At 45.2% G+C, this 27306-nt stretch overlaps 1 protein-coding gene across 1 annotated transcript; it reads left to right on the top strand.

Moving 5' to 3' along the window:
- Nucleotides 1-762: 762 nt before the first annotated feature.
- Nucleotides 763-27306, top strand: LOC136619739 (hybrid signal transduction histidine kinase E-like). The gene is made up of 16 exons (XM_066594532.1): nt 763-1033; nt 1477-1548; nt 3582-3644; nt 3788-3840; nt 4277-4383; nt 4501-4583; nt 20571-20714; nt 21003-21139; nt 21625-21641; nt 23829-23968; nt 24078-24191; nt 25173-25211; nt 25604-25717; nt 25978-26037; nt 26302-26373; nt 26912-27306. Exons 1-16 carry the CDS (start codon nt 763-765, stop codon nt 27304-27306), a joined length of 1881 nt encoding a protein of 626 aa, XP_066450629.1.

Here is a 27306-nt window from a genome sequence, read left to right as displayed (position 1 = left end):
GTCTTAAAACTAAACTGTATACCTCTCTTCTTATTTCCAGAAGTGTCGCTGGAGATGCTGGACTTCCTGGAACAGCACCTTAATTGACTGCCAGAGAATCCCAACAAAGGCCGTAAGTAGTGATTTTATGGGGTGACACCTAGAAAATTCTCATAGCGGCCATCTACACAGTATAAAACTGGGCAGTAGTGACGGGCTGTGTCATATAGGGGAACACTTCTATAGACGCATATTAGTTAGAGAAGGGAAGCAGTTATACCAGCGCTAGAGCTTATATAGAGAGATTATATAGGCTGCAGCATCTAATCAGTGTTTCTCAACTCCAGTCCTCAGGACCCCAAAACAGGCCATGTCTTCAGGATTTCCTTAGTATTGCACAGATGATGTAATTATTGTCAGTGCCTCAGACATTGCTACCAGTGATCTTACTATAGGCCATCTTGAAAACATGACCTGTTGGGGGTCCTGAGGACTGGAGTTGAGAAACACTGATGGCCATGATGGGGGCCAGCTCTGATTGTGGCTATAGTCAGCAGATACAGTCAGCTATAGGAATTAGCTGGTAGCAGCCAGGTATAAAGCAAGCATGACTACCGAGCTTGTTCCATACTCGCCCTACAGCTCAATGACATACGTTTATGTGATTGGTCATTTAAGGGTTAACTTTAAAGGGATTTTCTGTGTGCTTAAAAATTATGTTAACTGTGAAAAAGGAGAGAGAATTTTAAAAAATAACGGATATTGCCCAGTAAATCCCCCGCGATGCCAGTGCGGATGCTGCAGCAGATCCTGCGGGAGATTTCTGTTGAAAACAACAGTAGTGGCAACAACACCAACAGCGGCAGCAACAATAGCGGCAGCTGTGGAAACAATAGTGGCGGCAACAACACTAACAGTGGCGCCAACAACAGTGTCAGCCGTGGAAACAACAGTGGTGACAAGAACACCAACAGCGGCGGCAACAACAGTGTCAGCTGTGGAAACAACAGTGACAATAGTGGTAACAACGTCAGCCGAGGAAACAACAACGGTGGTAGCAACACCAAAAGCGGCAACAACAGTGTCAGCTATGGAAGCATAAACTTTCATTTTTCCACCCCCACTTTCAAAAACCATAACTTTATTTTCCAACTACTCTTTTCCAGAACTGTCAGCAGTGCTGCCGGATGACCCCGAGGAGAGGTATCCTTGGATGCGGAAAGACAAAAGTAAAAGTAGGTAGTTATTTCATGGGTTGTGAAGCCGGCGCTCCCCCTTCCTCCAATGTCCGCTGATGCTGCTGTCACTGCAGTGGGCCAGATGATCAGCTGATGAAAGGGGTTTCTGAGCAGCGGACCCCGTCCATCAAATACTGATGGCCTATCGGAGGATAGGTCAACAGAGGAAAAACAAGACAGGAAACCCATTTTAGAAGGACCTTCTAGCATAGGAAAGCAAGTCTCAAAACTAATCTTATACCTCTCTTCTTATTTCCAGAAGTGTCACGGGAGATGCTGGACCTCCTAGAACAGCTCATTAATTGGCTGCCACAAAATCCCAACAAAGCCCGTAAGGGGTGATCTTGTGAGGTGACACATAGAGACTTCACAATTTTTCACCAATTGTTTATTTGTGGATATTGTCCATACCAGAAGCCCAGGATGACCAATTTCTCCTGCCACTGCTGCAGGCTATAAGTGGCGGACACACTGTTCCACTTTTCAATGACTGTAAGTAATAAATTTATTTAGTTTGATAGTTTTTAGTTAAATTTAATAAATCTCCTTTCATATAAGTTACTTTTTCACTAATAAATATGATAAATAAAATATTGTCGTTTAATTTTGTTAGTCTGTGAGACTAATATGTAGTGAAAGGGTAACTTGAAAATTTGTTTAGTGATTTAGGGTTAATAATGTTTTCCTTGTTCAGTTGTGGGCACGTTGTCACGATGAGGGATGGCATCAGCTTTCCCTGCCCCCTGCTACGGTGGTGCTCACACCCATGATCTGTGTAATGGCCCAGTAGATGGACACGCGTGTCGCTTACTGGTGATGTGACAGAGACCTCCTGCCCCTCACCACTACGGTGCGCACTCCTCCATCGTCCTCTGTGCAATGATCTGAGAGGTCTTACTGTGCGCCGCGTCCCGGTGACACAAGGCCTCCCTCCCCTGCTCCACTCCCGTCTCCTGCCTGAGATATGGCATCCCTTGCATCTCCAGCTGACTACGGAACGCAAACTAAGGTAGCCTTGGAGCTAAAACGCTCTTCCTCTCCCACCGTCTTACTTCCTGTTAATATTTTAGAACTTGTTATATATTCAGTGATATTGGTCTGTTAAGTCATGCTTGATAAAGTTGCTATATGGGCACCGAAACGCGTTTCAACATTGTGAAGCTCTTGTGTTTACCTTTTTATCATTAAAAAACCTGCTTTCTAGTAATATGTGTCTACATTGCATCTTGATGTACGACAAAAGGAGGGTTCTAATTCCCACATCAAACACATCTCTTCTCGCTAATGAGTATTACCAATTTGCCCCTACATTAACTGATGAGCGCCTGTTGTTTTTTCTTTAAACTATAGTTGTCTTTGTCCTGATTCCCTGCCTTGGGTTTTGGAATCTTCCTGTCCCATGGATGCATCTGGTGCAGAAGAAGTGTCCGGCTTACCAGGACTACAGGTGTGGCGGCCTCCCCTCCCCACAGGCTAGCTGTCCACGCCAGGTGAGCCCTTCTCTTTATTCTTTTCATAGTCACTTAGTTTTGTTTACTCACAAGACTCTATTCTTTTTTTAGTAGTTTTTTTCTCTTACCCCATATCATTGTTATTCAAACTTTATCTCTTTAACAACTTTAAGCTCCCAATCTAAATCAGAGCTGCGATAAATGATCCCACTATCCATGATTCCGTCTCTTCTACAATGGAGATACTACAGAGCACAGATCTGATTTTTAGGATGATAATTGCGTTTTTTTTTTAACATGACAACTTCTTGCCCGTTACCTGGTAATGTAACATTATTTTATCGCTGCCCTCAGACAGTGTTATACAGCAGTTTTAGGGGTTTTGGTGAACTTGTGGTTCAGTTCAAATTAATTTGGACCAAACTGAATTTTTCACAAGTTGGTTCCCCACTAGTGAGCGCCGCCGCAGTCCGCCTTGTATCCAACCCACACCTCAGTCACCTACATGTATCCCACGGAGATAGAAGGGGTTAATGCTATAAGCATGCTGATAACCTGTGTATTTATATGTTATTTACAGGGCTGTCAGATGAGAACACCGTGACCCCCGGAGAGAAACTGACAGTCAAAACTGGAGAGATGAGAAGAACTTTCCTCTTTATCTACATATAATGTCCACCTTCTATTTCTCTGATTTCTACCATTTACCTGTAAACTAGAGGGAGGTTAACCCCTTAATGGTGACTACAGAGTCACGATATCTCATTACATATTATCATGATAATAAAAGTTCCTGTTAGTTTTTTGTTTTGTTCTAGCTTTCCTGTTCTAAGAGATATGCCCTACAAATCTAGGGTTAGGATTGGATCCCAGTTGTAGGTAATGTATAAAACTAATGTTAATCTCCCCATAGGAACATCTGGACCGGAGGTCCATCTGAGAATGGTTATTATTCTGACCCTTCCCAGTATAAATGGTAAGTGTATAATGACGTTGTTACTATTACTATTTATTCCTCTATAACAAATCCATGGCACGCCAGAGGGGATGATGGGGGGGGGGGGGTCTCTTCTGTCAGGGTAATTATATGATAAAATGATTAAATGTCCGGTATCTCAGTTCTCTCTGATCTTGGACACTGCGGCCAGGTGGCAGCTATCAAAGACAGCCACGTATTTAGCAGACTCGATTTTATTTCACCATACGGTGACACACTGCCTCCACCTCACATGTATGGTGGCTGCCAGGAAGGGGTTAATTTATCCAAAGAATAGAAAAAAATTTACCCCATAGAAGAAGCTACCAATGTCTATTGTGTTTCCAATGACTGAAATCTGCTGTTGATAGAACATCTCTGTTTTGCCTTTCAATTAAATTATTATGAATTTTGCATATTGCAGAAAAGCCGGCCAGCGTGATAGGAAAAACATCGCCTACAATAACACCAACATACCCTGAAGGTATTTAAAGGTATGAACTCTAACATGGAGTAGTTGGCATCAGCGGAGTCATGTTGATGACCCTCATCCCTTTAGCGTTGGACTGACCCACAAGAGGAAACACCCATATAAAAGGAAAATGGTTTGGTGGATTATCATCCAATTTTAGATACAAGTTGTGGAGGAAAGAAGAAGTCTGTTAGGCCATGTCATCAGCATGACGGCCATTTTGAATACCACCATCTTGGCTTCAACTTCAGTTTTTCTAATAGGAAGGTAAGTGTGTGGTACATCAATCTGGTAGAGACTCTCACCAGAGAAACAATGTTGTACGTCATTTCCTATATTGTTATTCATCCTCTTGTTAAAGCAGTGATTTTTATTTTGTACCAGCAATGTGAATGATGACATTGTCCCAGCGCCGCAGGATGACCCCGAGGAAAGGTATCCTTGGATCCATGATATAATCAGTAACCGTAAGTAGTTATTTGATTGGGTTACATATGGAGAAAACACTACTTAACCCCTTCCTGCCTCAACCCTTTCTCACTTTTGTTTTCATATTTCCATCCTTACTTTCAAAAAATCATAACTTTTTCTATTTTTCCGGCGACGGCTACATGAGGGCGGTCTTTGTGGGACAAATTGTAATTTCAGTGGTGCCATTTAATATACAGCACTGTATAATGTATCAGAAAACTTTTAAAATCAAGTGGGATGAAATGAAAACTAGGAAATCTTATAACTTTTGGGAGGAGGGGTCGTTTTCATGGCCCTCAGCGTGCAGCAGGAATGATGTGTTGTCTGTATTTTGTGGGTCAGTATTATGATGGTGATATCAAATTTATATTTTTTGTGCTGTGAATTTTTGGTCACTTTTTATTTAATTGTTTGTAGAGATGGATTGACCAAAAAAAGCACAGTATTGGCATTGTGTGAATATATATAATTTATTTATTTTTTTTTCAAATAATTTTTATTAAACATTTTCAAATGGTACATACAGTTATTTCTTACTGAATATACATAAATACAAGTACAGTTTGTATTCTAAACACTCTAACCATCTAATAGTATAGCATTAACAGATAAAGGAGCTAAACACTTGTTTATTGATGTTTGAACTATGTTTCAATATATACTTGTAGTATAAATTTTTAATGTAAAGAAAAAAAAATTCCGATAAACAGTTAGGCTTGCGATATTATTTAAAGCATTTTTTAATTATTTGAAGAGTTTCAGTATTACTTCTTCCAGATGAGAAATTTTTGATAATCTTGTTGATCATTGTTTCTGAGTCATTAAACTTTTTCAAACTTAAAAACAAATTTTATAACGAAAACTTTTGCCAGTGTTTCCAAACATAGTTAAATTTATGTAAACAATTATTGTTTTTAGCTTGTATTCTTTCGTACTGATAATGATCTGCCATCATGTCTAATACCTCTGCGTTTATGGGGGGGGGGCACTGATCTCCATTTCCTCGCAATCAAATTTTTTGCTGCTAATAGGAAGTGACATATCCATTTTCAGTTTTTTTGCGGTATAGAATCACATTCTAAGAGTAGAAGAGCCATTTGTGGAGAACCCGTCAGCCTTACGCCTGTTATGGCCTCTATGTTTTTGAAGACTTCTCTCCAGTATGGTTGAATTATCGGGCACGCCCAAAATAGGTGGAATAGGGAACCCTCGTTACCACACCCCCTCCAACAACCACTATCTGCATCTCTAAAACATCTGGCAAGTTTTGCGGGTGTATAGTACCATCTGGAAACGAGTTTTTGGTGAGTCTGGAGTAGACCTGCCGAAAGAGTGGCTTTATTTGCCCACATGAAAGAGTTTAGCCACTGAGCCGGAGAAAAACTCTTTTTCAAATCTCGTTCCCAGTTTATTAGATGCATTTTTTTACTATTATTCAAATTTCCAGAGATGCAGTCGTATATTGTTTTGGTTACTAAGCCCTGACCTGACCTCGCTTTCTGGAGCAATATTTCTAACTGTGTAGGAATAGAGCATTTCTCTAATTGGGAACTATTTAGAAAAGAGACAACTTTCATAAAAGAGTACAATTCCGAATTTGGTAGATCAAATTTTCTTTGAAGTACATTAAAAGTTAATATTTTGTCTCTGTCAAAGAGATCTGTTAACCATTTAATTCCCCTTTTGCTCCACTCTTTTATGTTTATATCTTGAATGTAGTATAGGAGAATTTCAATGGGAATTTGAGTAGTACTCGTTCTGGAGGCAGTTTTGTAATTATGTTCTAAGTTTTTCCAGCATTGCATGGTCTTTTCCATCATAGGAGAAAGATTTTGCGTTAACGAATGTGTAATGATATGAGGGTATAATGCTTCTATTATGGAAGTAATGATAAGCAGCCCTAGGGGTCTATTGTGATTAATATGTTTTTCTATATGTCCCCAGGGGGGGAAAGAGGGCTCCCTCAACCACACTCCCGACTGACCAATAACAATTGCCTGATAGTATGCCCAAAGATTTGGGACCCCGAGACCACCTTGACCCCTTCGCAGATGTAGGATCGATGCCGCTATTCTGGGTCTTTTTTTTCCCCAAATAAATGATGAAAGTTGTTTTTGGAATTTCATGACTGAGAACCTCGGAATAGGGTGGGATAATGTTCGGAAGAGGTAGAGGATCTTCGGAAGGATTAACATTTTATATAGAATTATTTTGCCCACCCAAGAAAACTCCCTCTTTGCTAAGTTGTCTAAATCTGAATTTAATGAATGAAATAACGGATCTAGATTGGATGGGATAATATTTATTTTGGCTTGGCATAGTTTGATCCCTAAGTATGGAATTTCCAAGGGCCATTGAAATGGGAATTCTTTCTGAATTTCTAGTTTTAATTTCTTATCGATGTTTATTCCCAGAATTTGCGACTTATCTGAGTTAAGCTTGTAATAAGAGGCACTACTGAAATGTGCAATGCGCTCTCGTACCTCCCTCAATGAGTTTAAGGGATCTTCCAGGGTCAAAAGAACGTCGTCGGCAAAAAGCCCTATCTTATGTTGTCTTAAATTACTAGATATACCCTTAATCTTTAGGTTTGTCCTGATAGATTCCGCTAAGGGTTCAATCACCATCACGAACATTAAGGGGGAAAGGGGACACCCCTGACGGGTGCCGTTCGTTATGTAGAAAGGGGAGGACAAGGCCCCATCTACTAATATCTTTGCCGATGGTTTCGTGTAGAGAGCCCGGACCGCTTGTAGGAAATTCCTCCCTACATCAAATTTCTGAAGAACCGCAAATGCGAATTCCCAGTGGACTCTATCGAACGCCTTCTCCGCATCCAGGGAAAGGAGGAGAGAAGGCGTCCGACTCGAGTCCATTATCTCTATCAGGTTCTGGGTTCTACGCGCCCCATCAGTTGCATTTCTGCCTTTTATGAACCCTGTTTGATCACTATGTATAATTTCTGGTAGGACCTCCAGCAGTCGCAAGGCTAAGATTTTTGAATATAACTTAATGTCAGTGTTCAGGAGCGAGATGGGTCTGAAGTTCGCTGGGACTGTGGGTTCTTTACCTGGTTTTGATAGCGTAATAATAATTGCCTGTAGCATTTCCTCAGGCATCTCACTTTTGTCCATGAAATCATTAAATACCGAGGTCAGTCTAGGGGATAGAATAGGAGCGAAGGATTTATAATATTCATTCGACAGGCCATCTGGCCCTGGGGACTTGTGACTCTTAGATAGTGATATCGCTTTATTGATTTCACTTATTGAAATGGGTTTATTTAGGGCAGCGTTCCGTGATCCCACCGAGGGGAGGGATATACTATCTAGGAACTCTTTTATAATTTCAGGAGTAGGCTGGGGAGTCATCTTACAATCTTTCAAATTGTATAAATTTGCATAAAATTTCTGGAACTGTTCTGCAATTTGTTGCGGGTGAGATATACGCGTTGTGGGATTAATCGGGCATTTTATATATGGGATTTTGGCTTTTATTTGTCTTTTCTTTGCCATTTTTGCCATCAATTTCGAGGGTTTGTCTATGTTGGTATAGTAGTTAGCTTTTGAGTATATTTGGCCTTTATTATAGTTTTCTAATAGTTCTTTTCTTAATTCCCTTCTCAATAAGGTCAACTCCGAGGGGACGTTTTTTGAGGGGGATTGTTGTTCTTTTTCTTCTTGTTTTTGGATTTTCTCTAGTAAAGAGTTTATCTTAGCTTGCCTGTTTTTCCTTTCTACTATTTTTAATTTAAAGGAGATGTCCCGAGGCAGCAAGTGGGTCTATACACTTCTGTATGGCCATAATAATGCACTTTGTAATGTACATTGTGCATTAATTATGAGCCATACAGAAGTTATAAAAAGTTTTATACTTACCTGCTCCGTTGCTAGCGTCCTCGTCTCCATGGTGCCGACTAATTTTCGCCCTCCGATGGCCAAATTAGCCGCGCTTGCGCAGTCCGGGTCTTCTCCTCTTCTCTATGGGGCTCCGTGTAGCTCCGTGTAGCTCCGCCCCGTCACGTGCCGATTCCAGCCAATCAGGAGGCTGGAATCGGCAATGGACCGCACAGAAGCCCTGCGGTCCATGAAGACAGAGGATCCCGGCGGCCATCTTCAGCAGGTGAGTATGAAGACGCCGGACCGCCGGGATTCAGGTAAGCGCTGTGCGGGTGGTTTTTTTAACCCCTGCATCGGGGTTGTCTCGCGCCGAACGGGGGGGGGGGTTTAAAAAAAAAAACAACCCGTTTCGGCGCGGGACATCTCCTTTAATCAAAACTCCCCTGATGACTGCCTTATGGGCATTCCAGATAGTAAAGTTGCTTGTTTCTGAGTTCTCATTCAGAGCAAAATACTCTAGCAGGGCTTGTTTAACTTGTCCCTGGGTATTAGGTGACTTAAATAAGTTTGTGTCATTTCGCCAAATTCTGGTGGGGTTGAAGGGGGGGCCCACTTTTAGAGTGATACTGATAGGAGAGTGATCGGACCATGTGGTCACTCCTATGGAAGATTCTGTTATGGAGGTGAGAGTCCACCTGTCAACCACAAATAAATCAATACGGGAAAATGTTTTAAACCTGGGTGAAAAAAAAGTGAACTCTCTTGAGGAGGAGTTGAGGCATCTAAAGGTATCGTACATGCCTTCTTTATGAAGCCAAGATTGAAGGGTGGGTGCTGTCCTGTGTCTGGCTGTTGAGTCAAATTCTTTGTTCGGTATAATGTTAAAATCACCACATATAATTAGTTTCCCTTTCTGGATTCTTCTTATTTTTTTCATTATTTTATTTACAAAGGAGATTTGGGAACTATTGGGAGCATAAATGTTAGCTATGGTGAGGGGGGTTCCGTTAAGCGTACCTTGTAGGATAATATACCTCCCTTTTAAATCGATTATTTGGTTTTCCACCAAGAACTGAAGATCTTCTTTAAAAGCTATAACTACTCCTGCATGGTTTTTGTTTTGGGCAGTAGCCGAAAAAATTTGGGGAAAGTTCTTATTTGCGAATTTGGATGATGCAAGTTCAGAAAAATGTGTTTCCTGCACACAAAGTACATCCACCTTATTTATCTTTGCATCCCTCCAAATCATTGCCCTTTTAAAGGGAGTATTAAGCCCCTTGGCGTTTTGTGAAAATATTTTAATAGACATGGTGTTTTTTTAGGATGAGTGTGTTGTAAGGAATCTTTCTGGCAATGTACAAAACAAACGTAACATAATATGCATAACATATGAAAACAGTCTCAGGACCTTTTCCAAGTGGTACCATCCTCAGTTGGACACTGTAGGCTAGAATAGAGACCTGAGACATAAAACAGAAAAATTTCTGCGATTTATCAGGGTTAACCTGGTATATGATGGGGGGGTTCAAGTCCGCCTTGCAGAATAAGACCCATCAATTACTCACGTATTTAGTGAGCCCAGTCCGTCAAAACGGCGCATTCTACAGCGAGTTGGTAGGTTCTTCCCTTGACAGGGTGGAGGGCAGCGCCCTTCTGTTGGTTCCTTTTTTCGGATTAGGATACTTGTTTGGCTGTGCTTCCTCCAGTAGCGGGATGTTCCACTGTTTTAAGATCTTTTCACCTGCTTCCGGGGAGGAAATGACATGCAACGCATTATTTCTATGCATTAAAATTTTTGTTGGGAATCCCCATTTATATGGAATGTTCGCAGCACGCAGGGATGCTGTTATTTGTGAAAGAGCTCTCCTTGCTCTTATCGTGGGTTGCGATAAGTCTGCAAATAGGCTTATGTTGGCATATGCAGGTGGTAGAAAATGGCTCTGTCTAGCTGCTAGCATCAATTCTTCTTTTACATGGTAGAAGTGCAGCCTAGCAATTACATCCCTCGGTATAGAGTCCGGCAGAAAGCTTGGCTTAGCTAGCCTGTGGATTCTATCAATTATACAGTCCTGGTCATTAGAGTTGGGTAGAGCTGTTTTTATTAGTTTGACAAGGAACTGTTTTAGTTCCGCTTGAGGGACACTTTCCGGGATACCTCTTATCTTTATATTATTCCTCCTGCTCCTATCTTCTAAATCGGTCAGTTTGTTTTTTACGGTTTCTAGTTCCTCCTCTAACGTATAGTGGGCATCAATCAGGTTGTTATGTGATGCTGTGATTTCGCCCATTTTAGTTTCCACGTGGTCAGCGCGGGTTTCTAAATCATGTATAGATTTGTTAGCTGTGGCTGACAGAGCTTGGATGTCTTTTTGCAAAGAACTGTGTAGGGCTAACATCATGCTCTTGATTAGAGATGAGCGAACGCGTTCGTCCGAGCTTGATATTCGTGCGAATATTAGGGTGTTCGGGATGTTCGTTATTCGTAACGAACACCATGCGGTGTTCTGGTTACTTTCACTTCCTTCCCTGAGACGTTAGCGCGCTTTTCTGGCCAATTGAAAGACAGGGAAGGCATTACAACTTCCCCCTGCAACGTTTAAGCCCTATACCACCCCCCTGCTGTGAGTGGCTGGCGAGATCAGGTGTTCGCCTAATATAAAAGTCGGCCCCTCCCGCGGCTCGCCTCAGATGCCTGGTAAGTTAGATGAGGGACAGTGCTGTTTATACCGGAGCTGCTGTAGGGAAAGAATTGGTAGTTAGTGTAGGCTTCAAGACCCCCCAAAGGTCCTTATTAGGGCCACTGATAGCTGTGTGTTGGCTGCTGTTAGCAGTGGCATTTTTTTTTTCTCAAAATCGGCTCTGCAGAGCGTTGCACCTGGCATTAGGGACAGAAGTGCTGCATAGGCAGGGAGAGTGTTAGGAGTGAGTGTAGCCTTCAAGAACCTCAACGGTCCTTTCTAGGGCCATATTTATCCGTGTGCAGTACTGTCCAGGCTGCTGTTAGCTGTGCTGCATTTTTTTGGGGCTTCTCAAAATCGCCTCTGCAGAGCATTACACCCTCCATTGATACTGCAGGGAAAGAATTGTATAGGCAGGGCCACAACACAGTTATTATTCATAGAATATACGCAGTGCTGCCTTTTGGTGGAAAAACAAGTGAAAACAAATCTATTTGTCCAGCCTCTGTCCGTCCTTACGGGCGGTGGACACGTGTGAGCTGCGTGAAAAACATTGCTAAATCATACGCACCCAGCTACGCTTTACTGCTGGCTTCGCCATTTGCTTTCCTTAATTGGGAAAAAAAATACCTGCTCTGCCAGAGTTATAATAACTCTGCTACCCTCACGTTCTGTGACACATTAGCAGGGACACAGCACAGTTATTAAACTTCTCATGTTCATTGAATATACGCAGTGCTGCCTTTTGGTGGAAAAACAAGTGAAAACAAATCTATTTGTCCAGCCTCTGTCCGTCCTTACGGGCGGTGGACACGTGTGAGCTGCGTGAAAAACATTGCTAAATCATACGCACCCAGCTACGCTTTACTGCTGGCTTCGCCATTTGCTTTCCTTAATTGGGAAAAAAAATACCTGCTCTGCCAGAGTTATAATAACTCTGCTACCCTCACGTTCTGTGACACATTAGCAGGGACACAGCACAGTTATTAAACTTCTCATGTTCATTGAATATACGCAGTGCTGCCTTTTGGTGGAAAAACAAGTGGAAACAAATCTATTTGTCCAGCCTCTGTCCGTCCTTACGGGCGGTGGACACGTGTGAGCTGCGTGAAAAACATTGCTAAATCATACGCACCCAGCTACGCTTTACTGCTGGCTTCGCCATTTGCTTTCCTTAATTGGGAAAAAAAATACCTGCTCTGCCAGAGTTATAATAACTCTGCTACCCTCACGTTCTGTGACACATTAGCAGGGACACAGCACAGTTATTAAACTTCTCATGTTCATTGAATATACGCAGTGCTGCCTTTTGGTGGAAAAACAAGTGAAAACAAATCTATTTGTCCAGCCTCTGTCCGTCCTTACGGGCGGTGGACACGTGTGAGCTGCGTGAAAAAACATTGCTAAATCATACGCACCCAGCTACGCTTTACTGCTGGCTTCGCCATTTGCTTTCCTTAATTGGGAAAAAAAATACCTGCTCTGCCAGAGTTATAATAACTCTGCTACCCTCACGTTCTGTGACACATTAGCAGGGACACAGCACAGTTATTAAACTTAGATTATTCATTCACTAGAGGCAGTGGGGCCTTTCGTTTTCCAAAAAGGGAAAAAATTATATTTGGCCTGCAGTCTTGCGCCAATTTATTTCCTGCCTGTGAAATCAAATCACTGGTAATACAGCATGCTGAGGGGTAGGGGTAGGCCTAGAGGACGTGGACGCGGCCGAGGACGCGGAGGGCCAAGTCAGGGTGTGGGCACAGGCCGAGCTCCTGATCCCGGTGTGTCGCAGCCGACTGCTGCGCGATTAGGAGAGAGGCTCGTTTCTGGCGTCCCCACATTCATCGCCCAATTAATGGGTCCACGCGGGAGACGGTTATTAGAAAATGAGCAGTGTGAGCAGGTCCTGTCCTGGATGGCAGAAAGTGCTTCGAGCAACCTATCGTCAACACGCAGTTCTGCGCCGTCCACTGCTGCAAATCCGAATCCTCTGTCTGCTGCTCCTCCTTCCTCCCAGCCTCCTCACTCCACTACAATGACACCTGCTCAGGAGCGGGAACACTCCCAGGAACTGTTCTCGGGCCCCTGCTTAGATTGGGCAGCAGCGGTTCCTCTCCCACCAGAGGAGTTTATCGTCACTGATGCCCAACCATTCGAAAGTTCCCGGGGTCCGAGGGAAGAGGCTGGGGACTTCCGCCAACTGTCTCAACAACTTTCTGTGGGTGAGGAGGACGATGACGATCAGACACAGTTGTCTTGCAGTGAGGTAGTAGTAAGGGCAGTAAGTCCAAGGGAGCAGCGCACAGAGGATTCGGAGGAAGAGCAGCAGGACGATGAGGTGACTGACCCCACCTGGTGTGCAACGCTTACTCAGGAGGACAGGTCTTCAGAGGGGGAGTCAAGGGCATCAGCAGGGCAGGTTGCAAGAGGCAGTGCGGTGGCCAGGGCCAGGGGTAGAGGCAGGGCCAGACCGAATAATCCACCAAGTGTTTCCCAAAGCGCCCCCTCGCGCCATGCCACCCTGCAGAGGCCGAGGTGCTCTAAGGTCTGGCAGTTTTTCACAGAGACGCCTGACGACCGACGAACAGTGGTGTGCAACCTTTGTTGCGCAAAGCTCAGCCGGGGAGCCAACACCAACAGCCTCACCACCACCACCATGCGCAGACATATGATGGCCAAGCACCCCACAAGGTGGGACGAAGGCCGTTCACCGCCTCCGGTTTGCACCCCTGCCTCTCCCCCTGTGCCCCAACCTGCCACTGAGATGCAACCCCCCTCTCAGGACACAGGCACTACCGCCTCATGGCCTGCACCCACACCCTCATCTCCGCTGTCCTCGGCCCCATCCAGCAGTGTAGTTCAGCGCACCGTTCAGCCGTCGCTTGCGCAAGTGTTCGAGCGCAAGCGCAAGTATGCCGCCACGCACCCGCACGCTCAAACGTTAACCGTCCGCATAGCAAAATTCATCAGCCTTGAGATGCTGCCGTATAGGGTTGTGGAAACTGAGTCCTTCAAAAGTATCATGGAGGCGGCGGCCCCGCGCTACTCAGTTCCCAGTCGCCACTACTTTTCCCGATGTGCCGTCCCAGCCCTGCACGACCACGTCTCCCGCAACATTGTGCGCGCCCTCACCAACGCGGTTACTGCCGCGGTCCACTTAACTACGGACACGTGGACAAGCACAGGCGGGCAGGGCCACTATATCTCCCTGACGGCACATTGGGTGAATTTAGTGGAGGCTGGGACAGAGTCAGAGCCCGGGACCGCTCACGTCCTACCCACCCCCAGAATTGCGGGCCCCAGCTCGGTGGTGGTATCTGCGGAGGTGTATGCTTCCTCCACTAAAGCACCCTCCTCCTCCTCCTCCTCCTCTGTCTCGCAATCAAGATGTGTTAGCAGCAGCATGTCGCCAGCAGTCGGTGTCGCGCGGTGTGGCAGCACAGCGGTGGGCAAGCGTCAGCAGGCCGTGCTGAAACTACTCAGCTTAGGCGATAAGAGGCACACGGCCCACGAACTGCTGCAGGGTCTGACACAGCAGACCGACCACTGGCTTGCGCCGCTGAGCCTCCAACCGAGCATGGTCGTGTGTGACAACGGCCGTAACCTGGTGGCGGCTCTGCAGCTCGGCAGCCTCACGCACGTGCCATGCCTGGCCCACGTCTTTAATTTGGTGGTTCAGCGCTTTCTGAAAAGCTACCCACGCTTGTCAGACCTGCTCGTAAAGGCGCGCCGGCTCTGCGCACATTTCCGCAAGTCCTACACGGACGCTGCCACCCTGCGCACCCTGCAACATCACTTTAAGCTGCCAGTGCACCGACTGCTGTGCGACGTGCCCACACGGTGGAACTCTACGCTCCACATGTTGGCCAGGCTCTATGAACAACGTAGAGCTATAGTCGAATACCAACTCCAACATGGGCGGCGCAGTGGGAGTCAGCCTCCTCAATTCCTTTCAGAAGAGTGGGCCTGGTTGGCAGACATCTGCCATGTCCTTGGTAATTTTGAGGAGTCTACCCAGGTGGTGAGCGGCGATGCTACAATCATTAGCGTCACCATTCCTCTGCTATGCATCTTGAGAAATTCCCTGCAAACCATAAAGGCAGCTGCTTTGCGCTCGGAAACGGGGGCGGGGGAAGACAGTATGCCGCTGGATAGTCAGGGCACCCTCCTGTCTATTTCTCAGCGCGTACAGGAGGAGGAGGAGGAGCATGAGGAGGATGAGGAGGAGGGGGAAGAGACAGCTTGGCCCGCTGCTGACGGTACACCGGCTGATTGCCTGTCATCCTTTCAGCGTGTATGGCCTGAGGAGGAGGAGGAGGAGGAGGAGGAGGATCCTGAAAGTGATCTTCCTAGTGAAGACAGCCATGTGTTGCGTACAGGTACCCTGGCACACATGGCTGACTTCATGTTAGGATGCCTTTCTCGTGACCCTCGCGTTGCACGCATTCTGGCCACGACGGATTACTGGGTGTACACACTGCTCGATCCACGGTATAAGGAGAACCTGCCCACTCTGATTCCCGAAGAGGAAAGGGGTTCGAGAGTGTTGCTATACCACAGGACCCTTGCGGACAAGCTGATGGTAAAATTCCCAGCCGACAGCGCTAGTGGCAGAAGGCGCAGTACCGAGGGCAAGGTAGCAGGGGATGTGCGTAGATTGAGCAGCATGTACATCCCAGGCAGTGCAACAGTCTTTAAGGGCCTGGCCAGCTTTATGGCTCCCCACCAAGACTGTGTCACCGCTCCCCAGTCACGGCTGAGTCGGCGGGAGCACTGTAAAAGGATGGTGAGGGAGTACGTAGCGGATCGCACGACCATCCTTGGTGACGCCTCTGCCCCCTACAACTACTGGGTGTCGAAGCTGGACATGTGGCCTGAACTAGCGCTGTATGCCCTGGAGGTGCTTGCTTGTCCTGCGGCTAGCGTGTTGTCGGAGAGGGTGTTTAGTGCGGCTGGGGGAATCATCACAGATAAGCGTAGCCGCTTGTCAACCGACAGTGCCGACAGGCTAACACTCATCAAGATGAACAAAGGCTGGATTTCCCCAGACTTCTGTTCTCCACCAGCGGACAGCAGCGATACGTAAGCCGAAGCCCACCTGCATTAAGCACGACATTACTACCTCAGCTGTGTTGGGCAATGCAATGGGATATTTTTGTGTACCGCCGGTGGGTTCCAGGGAGCCACCCATGCTGTAGGTGCACACTGAGTTTTTAATACATCTGTGCACTTCTAAAGAACCCGTCTGACTGGGGCATGCAGTGTGGGCCGAAGCCCACCTGTATTACGCACGACATTACTACCTCAGCTGTGTTGGGCAATGCAATGGGATATTTCTATGTACCGCCGGTGGCTTCCTGGCACCCACCCAGGCAGTGGGTCCACAGGGAGTTTAACCTACATGTGTCCACTTGTAAAGAACCCCAGTCTGACTGGGGCATGCAGTGTGGGCCGAAACCCACCTGCATTAACCCTTTCCAGTCCACTGTGTGACCTGTGAAGACATTAGGGTTTAAGGCTGTACAGCTCCGTTGTTGGTAGACGTCCGTCGGGGTTCTCTTACTGTATATTGCCAGCGTCTCTGCTGTCGGAGCCTATCCTACATGTCAGCTCATGCAGTACTGGCTTTAGCCAGCATATAGCGCCGTTGTATAACAGCAGAAAAAGAGTAAGCCCCCTAGGAAAACCATATACAAATTGGATTGGAAAGGGTTAAGCACAACATTACTACCTCAGCTGTGTTGGGCAATGCAATGGGATATTTCTATGTACCGCCGGTGGCTTCCTGGCACCCACCCATGCTGTAGGTGCACACGGAGTTTTTACTACATCTGTACACTTATAAAGAACCCCAGTCAGACTGGGGCATGCAGTGTGGGCCGAAGCCCACCTGCATTAAGCACGACATTACTACCTCAGCTGTGTTGGGCAATGCAATGGGATATTTCTGTGTACCGCCGGTGGGTTCCAGGGAGCCACTCATGCTGTGGGTCGACAGGGACTTCACAATAGGGAGTTGTACTTGCCTGTGTCTATGAATTAAAAAGCCCGGTCTGACTGGGGCATGCAGACACCTTGACAGAATGAATAGTGTGTGGCACATAGGTTCCCCATTGCTATGCCCACGTGTGCAGCTCCTGATGGCGGTGGCACAGGATTCTATTTCTCATTGCTTCTGTACAGCATTGTGGGCTATCGCTCCGCCACTTTTAAAGAGGGTCGCTGCCTAGCCGTGCCAACCTCTGCAGTGTGTGCCTGCGGTCCCTCGTCATGGCAGACGCAATTCTAAATAGACATGAGCGTGGTGTGGCATGAGGGCAGCTGAAGGCTGCCCAGGGACACTTTGGTGTGCGCTGTGGGGGGGGAGGGGGGGCGGTTGGGCAGCATGTAACCCAGGAGAAGTGTCAGTGGAGTGTCATGCAGGCAGTGATTGTGCTTTGTTGGAGGTAGTGTGGTGCTTAGCAAAGGTATGCCATGCTAATGAGGGCTTTTCAGAAGTAAAAGTTGTTGGGAGGGGGGGGGCCCACTCTTGCCGGTATTGTGGCTTAATAGTGGGACCTGTGAACTTGAGATGCAGCCCAACACGTAGCCCCTCGCCTGCCCTATCCGTCACTGTGTCATTCCCATCATTTTCCTGAATTGCCCAGATTTTCACACATGAAAACCTTAGCGAGCATCGGCGAAATACAAAAATGTTCTGGTCGCCCATTGACTTCAATGGGGTTCGTTGTTCGAAACGAACCCTCGAGCATCACGGGAAGTTCGTTCCGAATAACGAACACCCGAACATTTTGGTGTTCGCTCATCTCTACTCTTGATAAAATCTTCTGAGGCAGGAGCATTAGAAGATGGAACATTCATTATTAACTGTTCTCCAAATTTTAGCCTTTGCTGGCATGTACTGGGAGAGGGAGAGAGGCAAGGTCTTTGCTTCTCAGGACTCGTGGAGGGGGAGGAGTGCTGGGAGGTGGATGGAGATTGAGAACAGCTTGACACCATTTTGGATTTACATGCATCTTTTTCATGCAAAACTTCATTCTCCTCACTCACCCTCTCTTGAAGGAGTTCCCTCGGTTGCCTCTTGCGTGGTTTCTCCCTGCTGACAGCTGGTGAGATCGCTCCCTCCAGGAGGTGTGTTGGGGACTGCAGCTCTTCTCCGCTAGCTCCGGAGCTCGTGCTCGGAGCTGCGCCATCTTGGGTGCTTCGTTCCGGTCTCGCCGAGCCCCGAGAGGAGAAGTCCGACACCTTAGTGAGCGGTGTTTTTGAACTTCTCCGTTTAGGCATTTCTTCTCCGCTGTGTGCTGAGTCTCTCTGCACGTTTTGACAGGGCTGGAGTCGCTTAAAGTCGCTTCTTGAGGGTCTTTAGAGCGGAGCTTGCCTTCACACGACTTTCCTCCACTGCATCAGGCCACGCCCCCCAATATATATAATTTTTGATAGCCTTCACGATGTGGGATAAATGTGTTGTTTTTTTTTAAATTAATCAGACTTTTACGGATGCAGCAATACTTAGTTTTAATTTATTTAATTTTGATACATCAACAGGTAAAAGTAAACTTTTACTATTTTTTTAATTTGCTATTGATTACGTTTAATAAAGTTTTTTTTTAAAAGTAGTATTTTGGTTGTGAATCTTCAAAAATTCCAGATGTTTATGCACAGCTGGTTGTGTGTATAAATTGGGCAACATTGCCATCTTATGCTATTCCTCATTTCTGATACTTCTCCACATCGCTATTTTTCAAGATGGCCGCCGCATCCCTGCGGATATGCAGCTTGAACCTACATTTATCACAATTCCCTGCTCCGTACTTTCTTCTTGTGTATGTCCTGCTAAGCACTGCCCTGCTATTGGTCAGCAATCCAGTCCTGAGAGCTGAATACAAAAAAGCCTGTTCGCAGTTGTTCTTACTCCGAACCCCCATTGACTTCTATGGGGACTAGAGATGAGCGAGCATACTGGTTAAGGCAAAATACTCGAGCGAGTATTGCCATTTTCAAGTACATGCTCGTCTCAAAAGATGCGGCGGCCGGTGGGGGTGAGCAGTGAGTTGCGGGAGTGAGCATGGGGGGGTGGGAAGGAGAGAGTGTGAGAGAGATCTCCCCCCCCCCCCCCCCGTTCCTCCCCGCTCTCCCCCGCCCCCCTGCTGGCCCCCAAATCTTTTGAGACTCGAAAAGGGCAATACTCGCTCAAGTAATTTGCCTTAGTTAGTACGCTCGCTCATCTCTAATGGGGACACAGAAAGGTAAAGCATGTTCTAGCGTCTTTTTGTGCGACCAAAATACGCACACCAAAATTTGCGCATGTGAACAAACCCAATGAAATCAATGGGTTCTATTCTCTGTGCGTCCATGTGATGACGGCCTAACACTGACCAGTAGAGAGCCAGGGCCAGCCAGGATATCCCCACTCTCATCACAGTCCACATCTGGGATATATAGCATGTTAAATGAGTATAAAAACTAGAACGTAGTTCCAAAAGTTACACATTTAAGCCAAAGCCTCCAGAAGAATCAAGGAACGTGAGATTGTAAGGCCATTGTACCGGGCTCTAACAGTAAGCCGTAGTTGGCATACCTAAAGTAGCAGTTAGCGGGTATAGTAACATTAAACTGCATGAACTAAAAAGCTGCCCTCACTTACTATATCAGTAAGGATGGTCACTCCATAAAGCCCTCAGAATGAGGATTCAGTAAAGTGGTGCAGATGGGGCAAATGTGGATTACCCCACAGGGAAGTATTCAGAGGACATTTAGCCGCCTCCTCGGGACAGAATGCCACACTTTAAGGCTCAGCATCATAGGGGTGGCAAAACAATCCCCATGGAAATACGGCCCTTCAGTACCAGCCCTCTGATCCAAGCCCACTGCTTGATTGTAATTAGATGAGGACAACCACCAGCCTGAATAAACCAGTTGGTTAGCTAAAGAAGGGCACCCCCGCCCACCCACCAATCAATCGGAAGGCAAAGGGCTTCTAATTTAAAGCTTGGAAGGCAGTCTCTACATAACATGCTGCGTACTAGTACTATTAGGTGGAGAGTATCAGAAAATTTGGGGGAAACTAGGGGAATTTTGGGGAGTTATAGCTGACATACACAAATTTAGACAATAGTTTAATTTTCAATAAATTTATGCAGCCTACTAAGGTAAAGGGGAGGTAGTCCCAGTGGTGGCCACCTCCTGGGCCCAGCCAAAAACTGTACATCCTATAGCGGGAAGGGGTTATATTCCTGCACCCATGTAACATGGCTAAGCGAGCACAGATTGTACGATAATATGTGTTTAAACTAACGCAAAAGCGTGTCGTTAATGATGTAACTGCGTGGCACTTGACGAGCATCTTTTCACATACTAAAGTGTGAGGTAACACTTATAAGAGAAGCGCCCTCTAAATCTCGGGTTGGGATTGCAGCCCAAATGTAGATGATATATGAAGCTAATGAATGCCATGTTCTCCCCATAGGAACATCTGGATCGGAGGTCAGAATTAGGACCGCTATTATTCTGACTATTCCTGCTACAATGGAGATATTACAGAGCACAGCTCTTATGGTTTGGATTGTGTTTGTGGCTTTTTTCAACATCATGACTTCTTGTCCATTACCTGGTAAGTTACATTATTTCATGGCTGCCTTTAGATAGTATTATACAGCAGTTTTAGGGGTTTTGGTGAATTTGTGGTTCAGTTCAAATTAATTTGGACCAAACTGATTTTTCACAAGTTGGTTCCCCACTAGTGGGCGCCGCCGCAGTCCGTGCCATTTACAGGAGATTATTTTGTTAGAATCTTCTAGTCTTCCTGTAATAGGAGATATGCCCTATAAATCTCGGGTTCAGATTGGAGCCCAAAAGTAGATGATATATGAAGCTAATGAATGCCTTGTTCTCCCCATAGGAACATCTGGACCGGAGCTCAGAATTAGGACCGTTATTATCCTGACTATTCCTGCTACAATGGAGATACTACGAAGCACAGCGTTTATTTTCTTGATTCTTTTTTTTTGGACACGGCAGCTTCTCGCCTGTTACCTGGTAATGTTACATTATTTTATCACCACTTTTAGACAGTGTTAGGGCGCCCACCCACTGGCATTTTTTTTCACTGCGAAATTCGCAGGTTTTTTTTTTCTGCAGGGGGTCTATGGGACTTGTAATGTAAAAATCGCGATCGCGATTTTAGCTTTGCATGTCCCATAGCCCAAAGACCCCTGCAGACAAAAAAAAAACGCTGCGAATTTCGCAGTAAAAAAACGCTAGTGGGTGGGCGCCCTAATACAGCAGTTTTAGGGGTTTTGGTGAACTTGTGGTTAAGTTCAAATTAATTTGCACCAAACTGATTTTTCACAAGTTGTCTCCCCACTAGTGAGCGTCCCCGCAGTCCGCGCCATTTACAGGATATTAGTTAGAATTCGCTAGTCTTCCTGTAATAGGAGATGCGCCCTATAAATCTCGGGTTGGGATTGGAGCCCAAAAGTAGATGATGCATGAAACTAATGAATGCCATTTTCTCCCCATAGGAACATCTAGACCGGAGGTCAGAATTAGGATCCGTTATTATTTAGACTATTCCTAGTATAAACGGTAAGTGTATAATGATGTCACTACTATAACTAGAAAAAATGTAGAACTGGCAGCATATGGGGATGTAGTAGAAAAGAGTAATTTATTCTCCCATCACAACAGACAGCGACGTTTCGGCCTGACAGCCTTCCTCATGCTTGTCTGTTGTGATGGGAGAATAAATTACTCTTTTTTACTGCATCCCCATATGCTGCCAGTTCTACAATTTTTCTATATGGACTTTCTATGGAGTGTGCAGTTTGAAACACCTTGACTAGCTATTGCATACAATGGCCTGACCCAGTGTGGGAAGTTTAGTGCTGCTGGTGCAAAACCTGTTTTATGTACTTTGGCCATTACTATTACTATTACTTCCTCTAGTTTATGTCATTACTTATAACTGTAGGAAACTGTTCCCCAATTTATAAAAGATACAGACAACCTCAATATATTGACATAATGGGGGTATTAGGGTTGTCCAGGGCTAGAAAAACATGGTGTTTTTTTTCCCCCAAAACAGCGCCACCCTTCTTTGTGTGTTGTTTTTGGAATTGCAGTTCATCTTCCATTCACTTCAACAAAAGGTTATTAAGCTAATTTTAATTTAGATTTTTTTTCAATTCAAGTCCTAATAGGGGACTTGAATTAGTGATCGTTTGATTGCATGTAGAATATACTGCAATACTCAGGTTACATGGCCTAGCCGGTTCCTCCCTTCCTCTACAGTTTGTGTCTAACGTTGGATCATCATCCGCTAAACCATTTTCATTTTCTCTGGGTGTTTCCTTGCTTTGAGACACCTTCTATATATTGGTTTGCTCCGTGCTTTGTGATTGAAGTCAGTATGTTCTTGTTTCTTACAGGAGATACAGCTACAGAAGACCTGCTGCCCACCACCCGGCTACATATACTGAAGGTAATATAGCATGTCTGTCCATAGAGGATATAGACTTATTTAACAGGATGCAGACATAAGAGACTGTAAGGGGAGATGTGGGAATCTACCCAGGTATATAACTGTATGTGACTTACTGACATAGATGCATTTGTGTACTAGGAAAGCGTGAGGACGTCTACGGGTTAGGGCTCATTCACATGGGCATATATGTATTTCAGTTACGTAAATATGCAGCGTATTTATGTGACTGAAATGTGCATACTTTCTGCTTATTGTGCACAAAAAACCCTGAAAGGCTGTTCCCAATGATTTCAGTTTAATATGGGTTATTTTGGTACATAATATACACTAAAATAAGAAATGCTTAGTTTTTTCTTACGTGACTGAAATACGCACACGGGAATTAACCCATTGAAATCACTGTTTTATTCACTGTGTAATACGCTGTATATTTATGTTCATGTGAAAAAGCCCTCACTGTATAACTGGGGACTGTGTGTGAGCGTGCGGATGGAAAAGAGTTTTGTTGTGGCCCCCGCGGACGCTTTAATAAGCTGCTGTAGATGCGGAGCCTTAACCTGTAGAGACACTGAGTGCTGATCGGTGTGATCTGTAGAGAGCGTGTACCAGCCCGGATGAGTAGGTAAAGAGACAGCAAACACAAAGAGATTAGGAATACAAAGTGTCTGTTGAATCCCGTATGGGCGGTTAATCTGAGAGTTGAACTGTGAGTCTGATAAAGTGACTTACAGCTGGTTCCACTTAAACTGGTAGCAGCCAGGTATGAAGGAAGCATGGCTACCGAGCTTGTTCCATACTCACCCTACAGTCGCACGTTTATGTGATTGGTCATTAAAGGGTTAACTTTAAAGGGATTTTCTGTATGCTTAAAAATTATTCTAACAGTGAAAAAGGAGAGAGAATTTAAAAAAAACCACACATATTGTCCTGTAAATCCCCGCGATCCCAGTGCGGATGCTGCGGCGGATCCTGCGGGAGAGTTTTGCTTTGATTTCTGTTTGCACTTCTAAAGAATATATCATTCTTGCTTTTCTCAGGTCATAACAGAATTACCATCTGGAAACCGTTCCGTGAAGGTAAGGTCTTCTCCCATCTAATAAATCCTGCATATTATGTGTATCATCTCTACACAGTATACACTCAGATCACCTATAGATTATACACATATAGTGACTGACTAAGAACCCCCACAGATAAAACATGTCTTACAGGTTAACTGTATAAAGGACTGCTCCTTTGCAGAACTGTCAGCAATACTGACAACAGCCGCAACAACAGCATCAGCCATGGAAACAACAGTGGCGATAACAACAGTGTCAACTGTGGAAACAACAGTGACAGTGGCTGCAACAACAGAGTCAGCCGTGGAAACAACAGTGGTGGTAACAACACCAAAAGCGGCAACAGCATTGTCAGCCATGGAAACATAAACTTTTATTTTTTCATCCCCATTTTCAAAAACCATAACCCTATTGTTTTATTTTTCAACAGTACCATTTAACATTCAACACTGTATAAATGACTTCTCTTTTCCACATCTGTCAGCAGTGCTGCCGGATGACCATGAGGAGAGGTATCGTTGGATGCGGAAAGCCAGGAGTAAAAGTAGGTAGTTATTTCATGGGTTGAGAATCCGTTGCTCCCACTTCCTCCAATGTCCGCTGATGCTGCTGTCACTGCAGTGGGCCAGACGATCAGCTGATGGATGGGGTTTCTGAGCAGCGGACCCCTGTCCATCAACTAATGATGGCCTATCGGAGGATAGGTCATCAGAGGAAAAACAGGACAGGAAACTCTTTCTAGAAGGACCGTCTACCATAAGAATCCCAACAAAGGCCGTAAGGGGTGATCTTATGGGGTGATAAAGATAATTCTTATAGCGGCCATCTATATGCTCTCCTCCATAAGAAAACTAATTTAAAACTAATCTGTATAAATCTCTTCTTATTTCCAGAGCTGTCACAGGAGATGCTGGACTTCCTGGAACAGCACCTTAATTGACTGCCAGAGAATCCCAACAAAGGCCGTAAGTAGTGATTTTATGGGGTGATACACAGATAATTCTCATAGCGGCCATCTACATAGTATAAACTGGGCAGTAGTGACGGGCTGTGTCTTATAGGGGAACTCTTCTATAGACGCATGTTAGTTAGAGAAGGGACGCAGTTATACCAGCGCTAGAGCTTATATAGAGAGATTATATAGGCTGCAGCATCTAAGTAGATAAATGGCCATGATGGGGGCCAGCTCTGATTGTGGCTATAGTCAGCAGATGTCAGCTGTAGGAATTAGCTGGTAGCAGCCAGGTATGAAGCAAGCATGGCTACCAAGCTTGTTCCATACCCTACAGATCAATGATGTACGTTTATGTGATTGGTCACTAAAGAATTAACTTTAAAGGAATTTTCTTTGTGCTTAAAAATTATCCTAACTGTGAAAAAGGAGAGAGAATTTTTAAAAATGACAGATATCGCCCTGTAAATCCCCCGCGATCCCAGTGCGGACGCTGCGACGGATCCTGCGGAAGAGTTTTGCTTTGATTTCTATTTGCACTTCTAAAGAATATATCATTCTTGGTTTTCTCAGGTCGTAACATGAAAACCATCCGAAAACCGTACTCTGAAGGTAAAGTCTTCTCCCATCTATTAGTGCCTGTATATTATGTGTATCATCTCTACACAGCATACACACAGATCATCGCTATAGATTATACAGTTTTGCTTTGATTTCTGTTGAAAACTACAGCGTCAGCAGTGGAAACAACAGTGGTGATAACAAAACTAACAGCCGCGGATACAACAGCGTCAGCCGTGGAAACAACAGTTGTGACAACAAAACCAACAGCGACGGCTACAACAGTGACAGCTGTGGAAACAACACTAACAGTGGCAGCAACAACGTCAGCCGTGGAAACATAAACTTTTATTTTTCCATCCCTACTTTCAAAAAACATAACCTTATTTTTCAGACTACATGAAGCTACATGGGGCTGTTTTTGCAGTTGTATTTTTCAACAGTACCATTTAACATTCACCACTGTATTAATGACTTCTCCTTTCCAAATCTGTCAGCAGTGCTGCCGGATGACCCCGAGGAGAAGTATCCTTGGATGCGGAAAGCCAAAAGTAAAAGTAAGTAGTTATTTGATGGGTTGTGAATCTGGCGCTCCTACTTCATGCAATGTCCGCTGATGCCGCTGTCACTGCAGTGGGCCAGACGATCAGCTGATGGATGGGGTTTCTGAGCAGCGGACCCCTGTCCATGAAATACATTTATGTGATTGGTCATTTAAGGGTTAATTTAAAGGGATTTTCTTTGTGCTTAAAAATTATCCTAACATTATTTAACATTCAACACTGTATAAATGACTTCTCCTTTCCACATCTGTCAGCAGTGCTGCCGGATGACCCCGAGGAGAGGTATCCTTGGATGCGGAAAGCCAAAAGTAAAAGTAAGTAGTTATTTCATGGGTTGTGAAGCCGGCGCTCCCACTTCATGCAATGTCTGCTGATGCCGCTGTCACTGCAGTGGGCCAGATGATCAGCTGATGGATGGGGTTTCTGAGCAGCAGACCCCTGTCCATCAAATACTGATGGCCTATCGGAGGAGAGGTCATCAGAGGAAAAACAGGACAGTAAACTCTTTTTAGAAATACCCTCTACCATAAGAAAGCAAGTCTTAAAACTAAGCTGTATACATCTCTTCTTATTTTCAGAAGTGTCGCAGGAGATGCTGGACCTCCTAGAACAGCTCATTAATTGGCTGCCAGAAAATCCCAACAAAGGCCGTAAGGGGTGATCTTATGGGGTGACACCTAGAGAATTCTCATAGCAACCATCTACACAGTAGTGACAGGCTGTGTCTTATTAGGGAATACTTTTATAGACGCATGTTAGTTAGAGAAGGGACGCAGTTATACCAGCGCTAGAGCTTATATAGAGAGATTATATAGGCTGCGGCATCTAAGTAGATAAATGGCCATGATGGGAGCCAGCTCTGATTGTGGCTATAGTCAGCAGATGTCAGCTGTAGGAATTAGCTAGTAGCAGCCAAGTATGAAGCAAGCATGACTACCGAGCTTGTTCCATACTCACCCTACAGATCAATGCCGCACGTTTATGTGATTGGTCACTAAAGAATTAACTTTAAAGGAATTTTCTTTATGCTTAAAAATTATCCTAACTGTGAAAAAGGAGAGAGAATTTTTAAAAATGACAGATATCGCCCTGTAAATCCCCCGCGATCCCAGTGCGGATGCTGCGGAAGAGTTTTGCTTTGATTTCTGTTTGCACTTCTAAAGAATATATCATTCTTGTTTGTCTCAGGTCGTAGCAGAATGAACATCAGGAAGCCGTTCCTTGAAGGCAGCAACAGCAACAGTGACAGCTGTGGAAACAACAGTGACATTGGCAGAAATAACAGTGTCAGCCGTGGGAACAACAGCGGTGGCAACAACAGTGTCAGCTGTGAAAACAACAGCAGCGGCAACAACACCAACATCAAAAATGGTGTCAGCCATAGAAAGAACAGCAGCGGCAACAACAGTGTCAGCCGTGAAAACGACAGCGGCGGCACAAAACCGACAGCGGCGGCAACAACAGCGTCAGCCGTGGAAATAGCAGCGGCGGCAAAAACAGTGTCAGCTGTGAAAACAACAGCGTCATCCGTAGAAAGAACAGCGGCGGCAACAACGCCAACAGCGGTGGCAAAAACAGTGTAA

The sequence above is a fragment of the Eleutherodactylus coqui genome, chromosome 1, assembly GCF_035609145.1.
Source record: "Eleutherodactylus coqui strain aEleCoq1 chromosome 1, aEleCoq1.hap1, whole genome shotgun sequence".
Lineage (NCBI taxonomy): Eukaryota > Metazoa > Chordata > Amphibia > Anura > Eleutherodactylidae > Eleutherodactylus > Eleutherodactylus coqui.
Note: the sequence above shows the minus strand (reverse complement) of the source record. Positions and strands in the feature narration are given on the sequence as shown.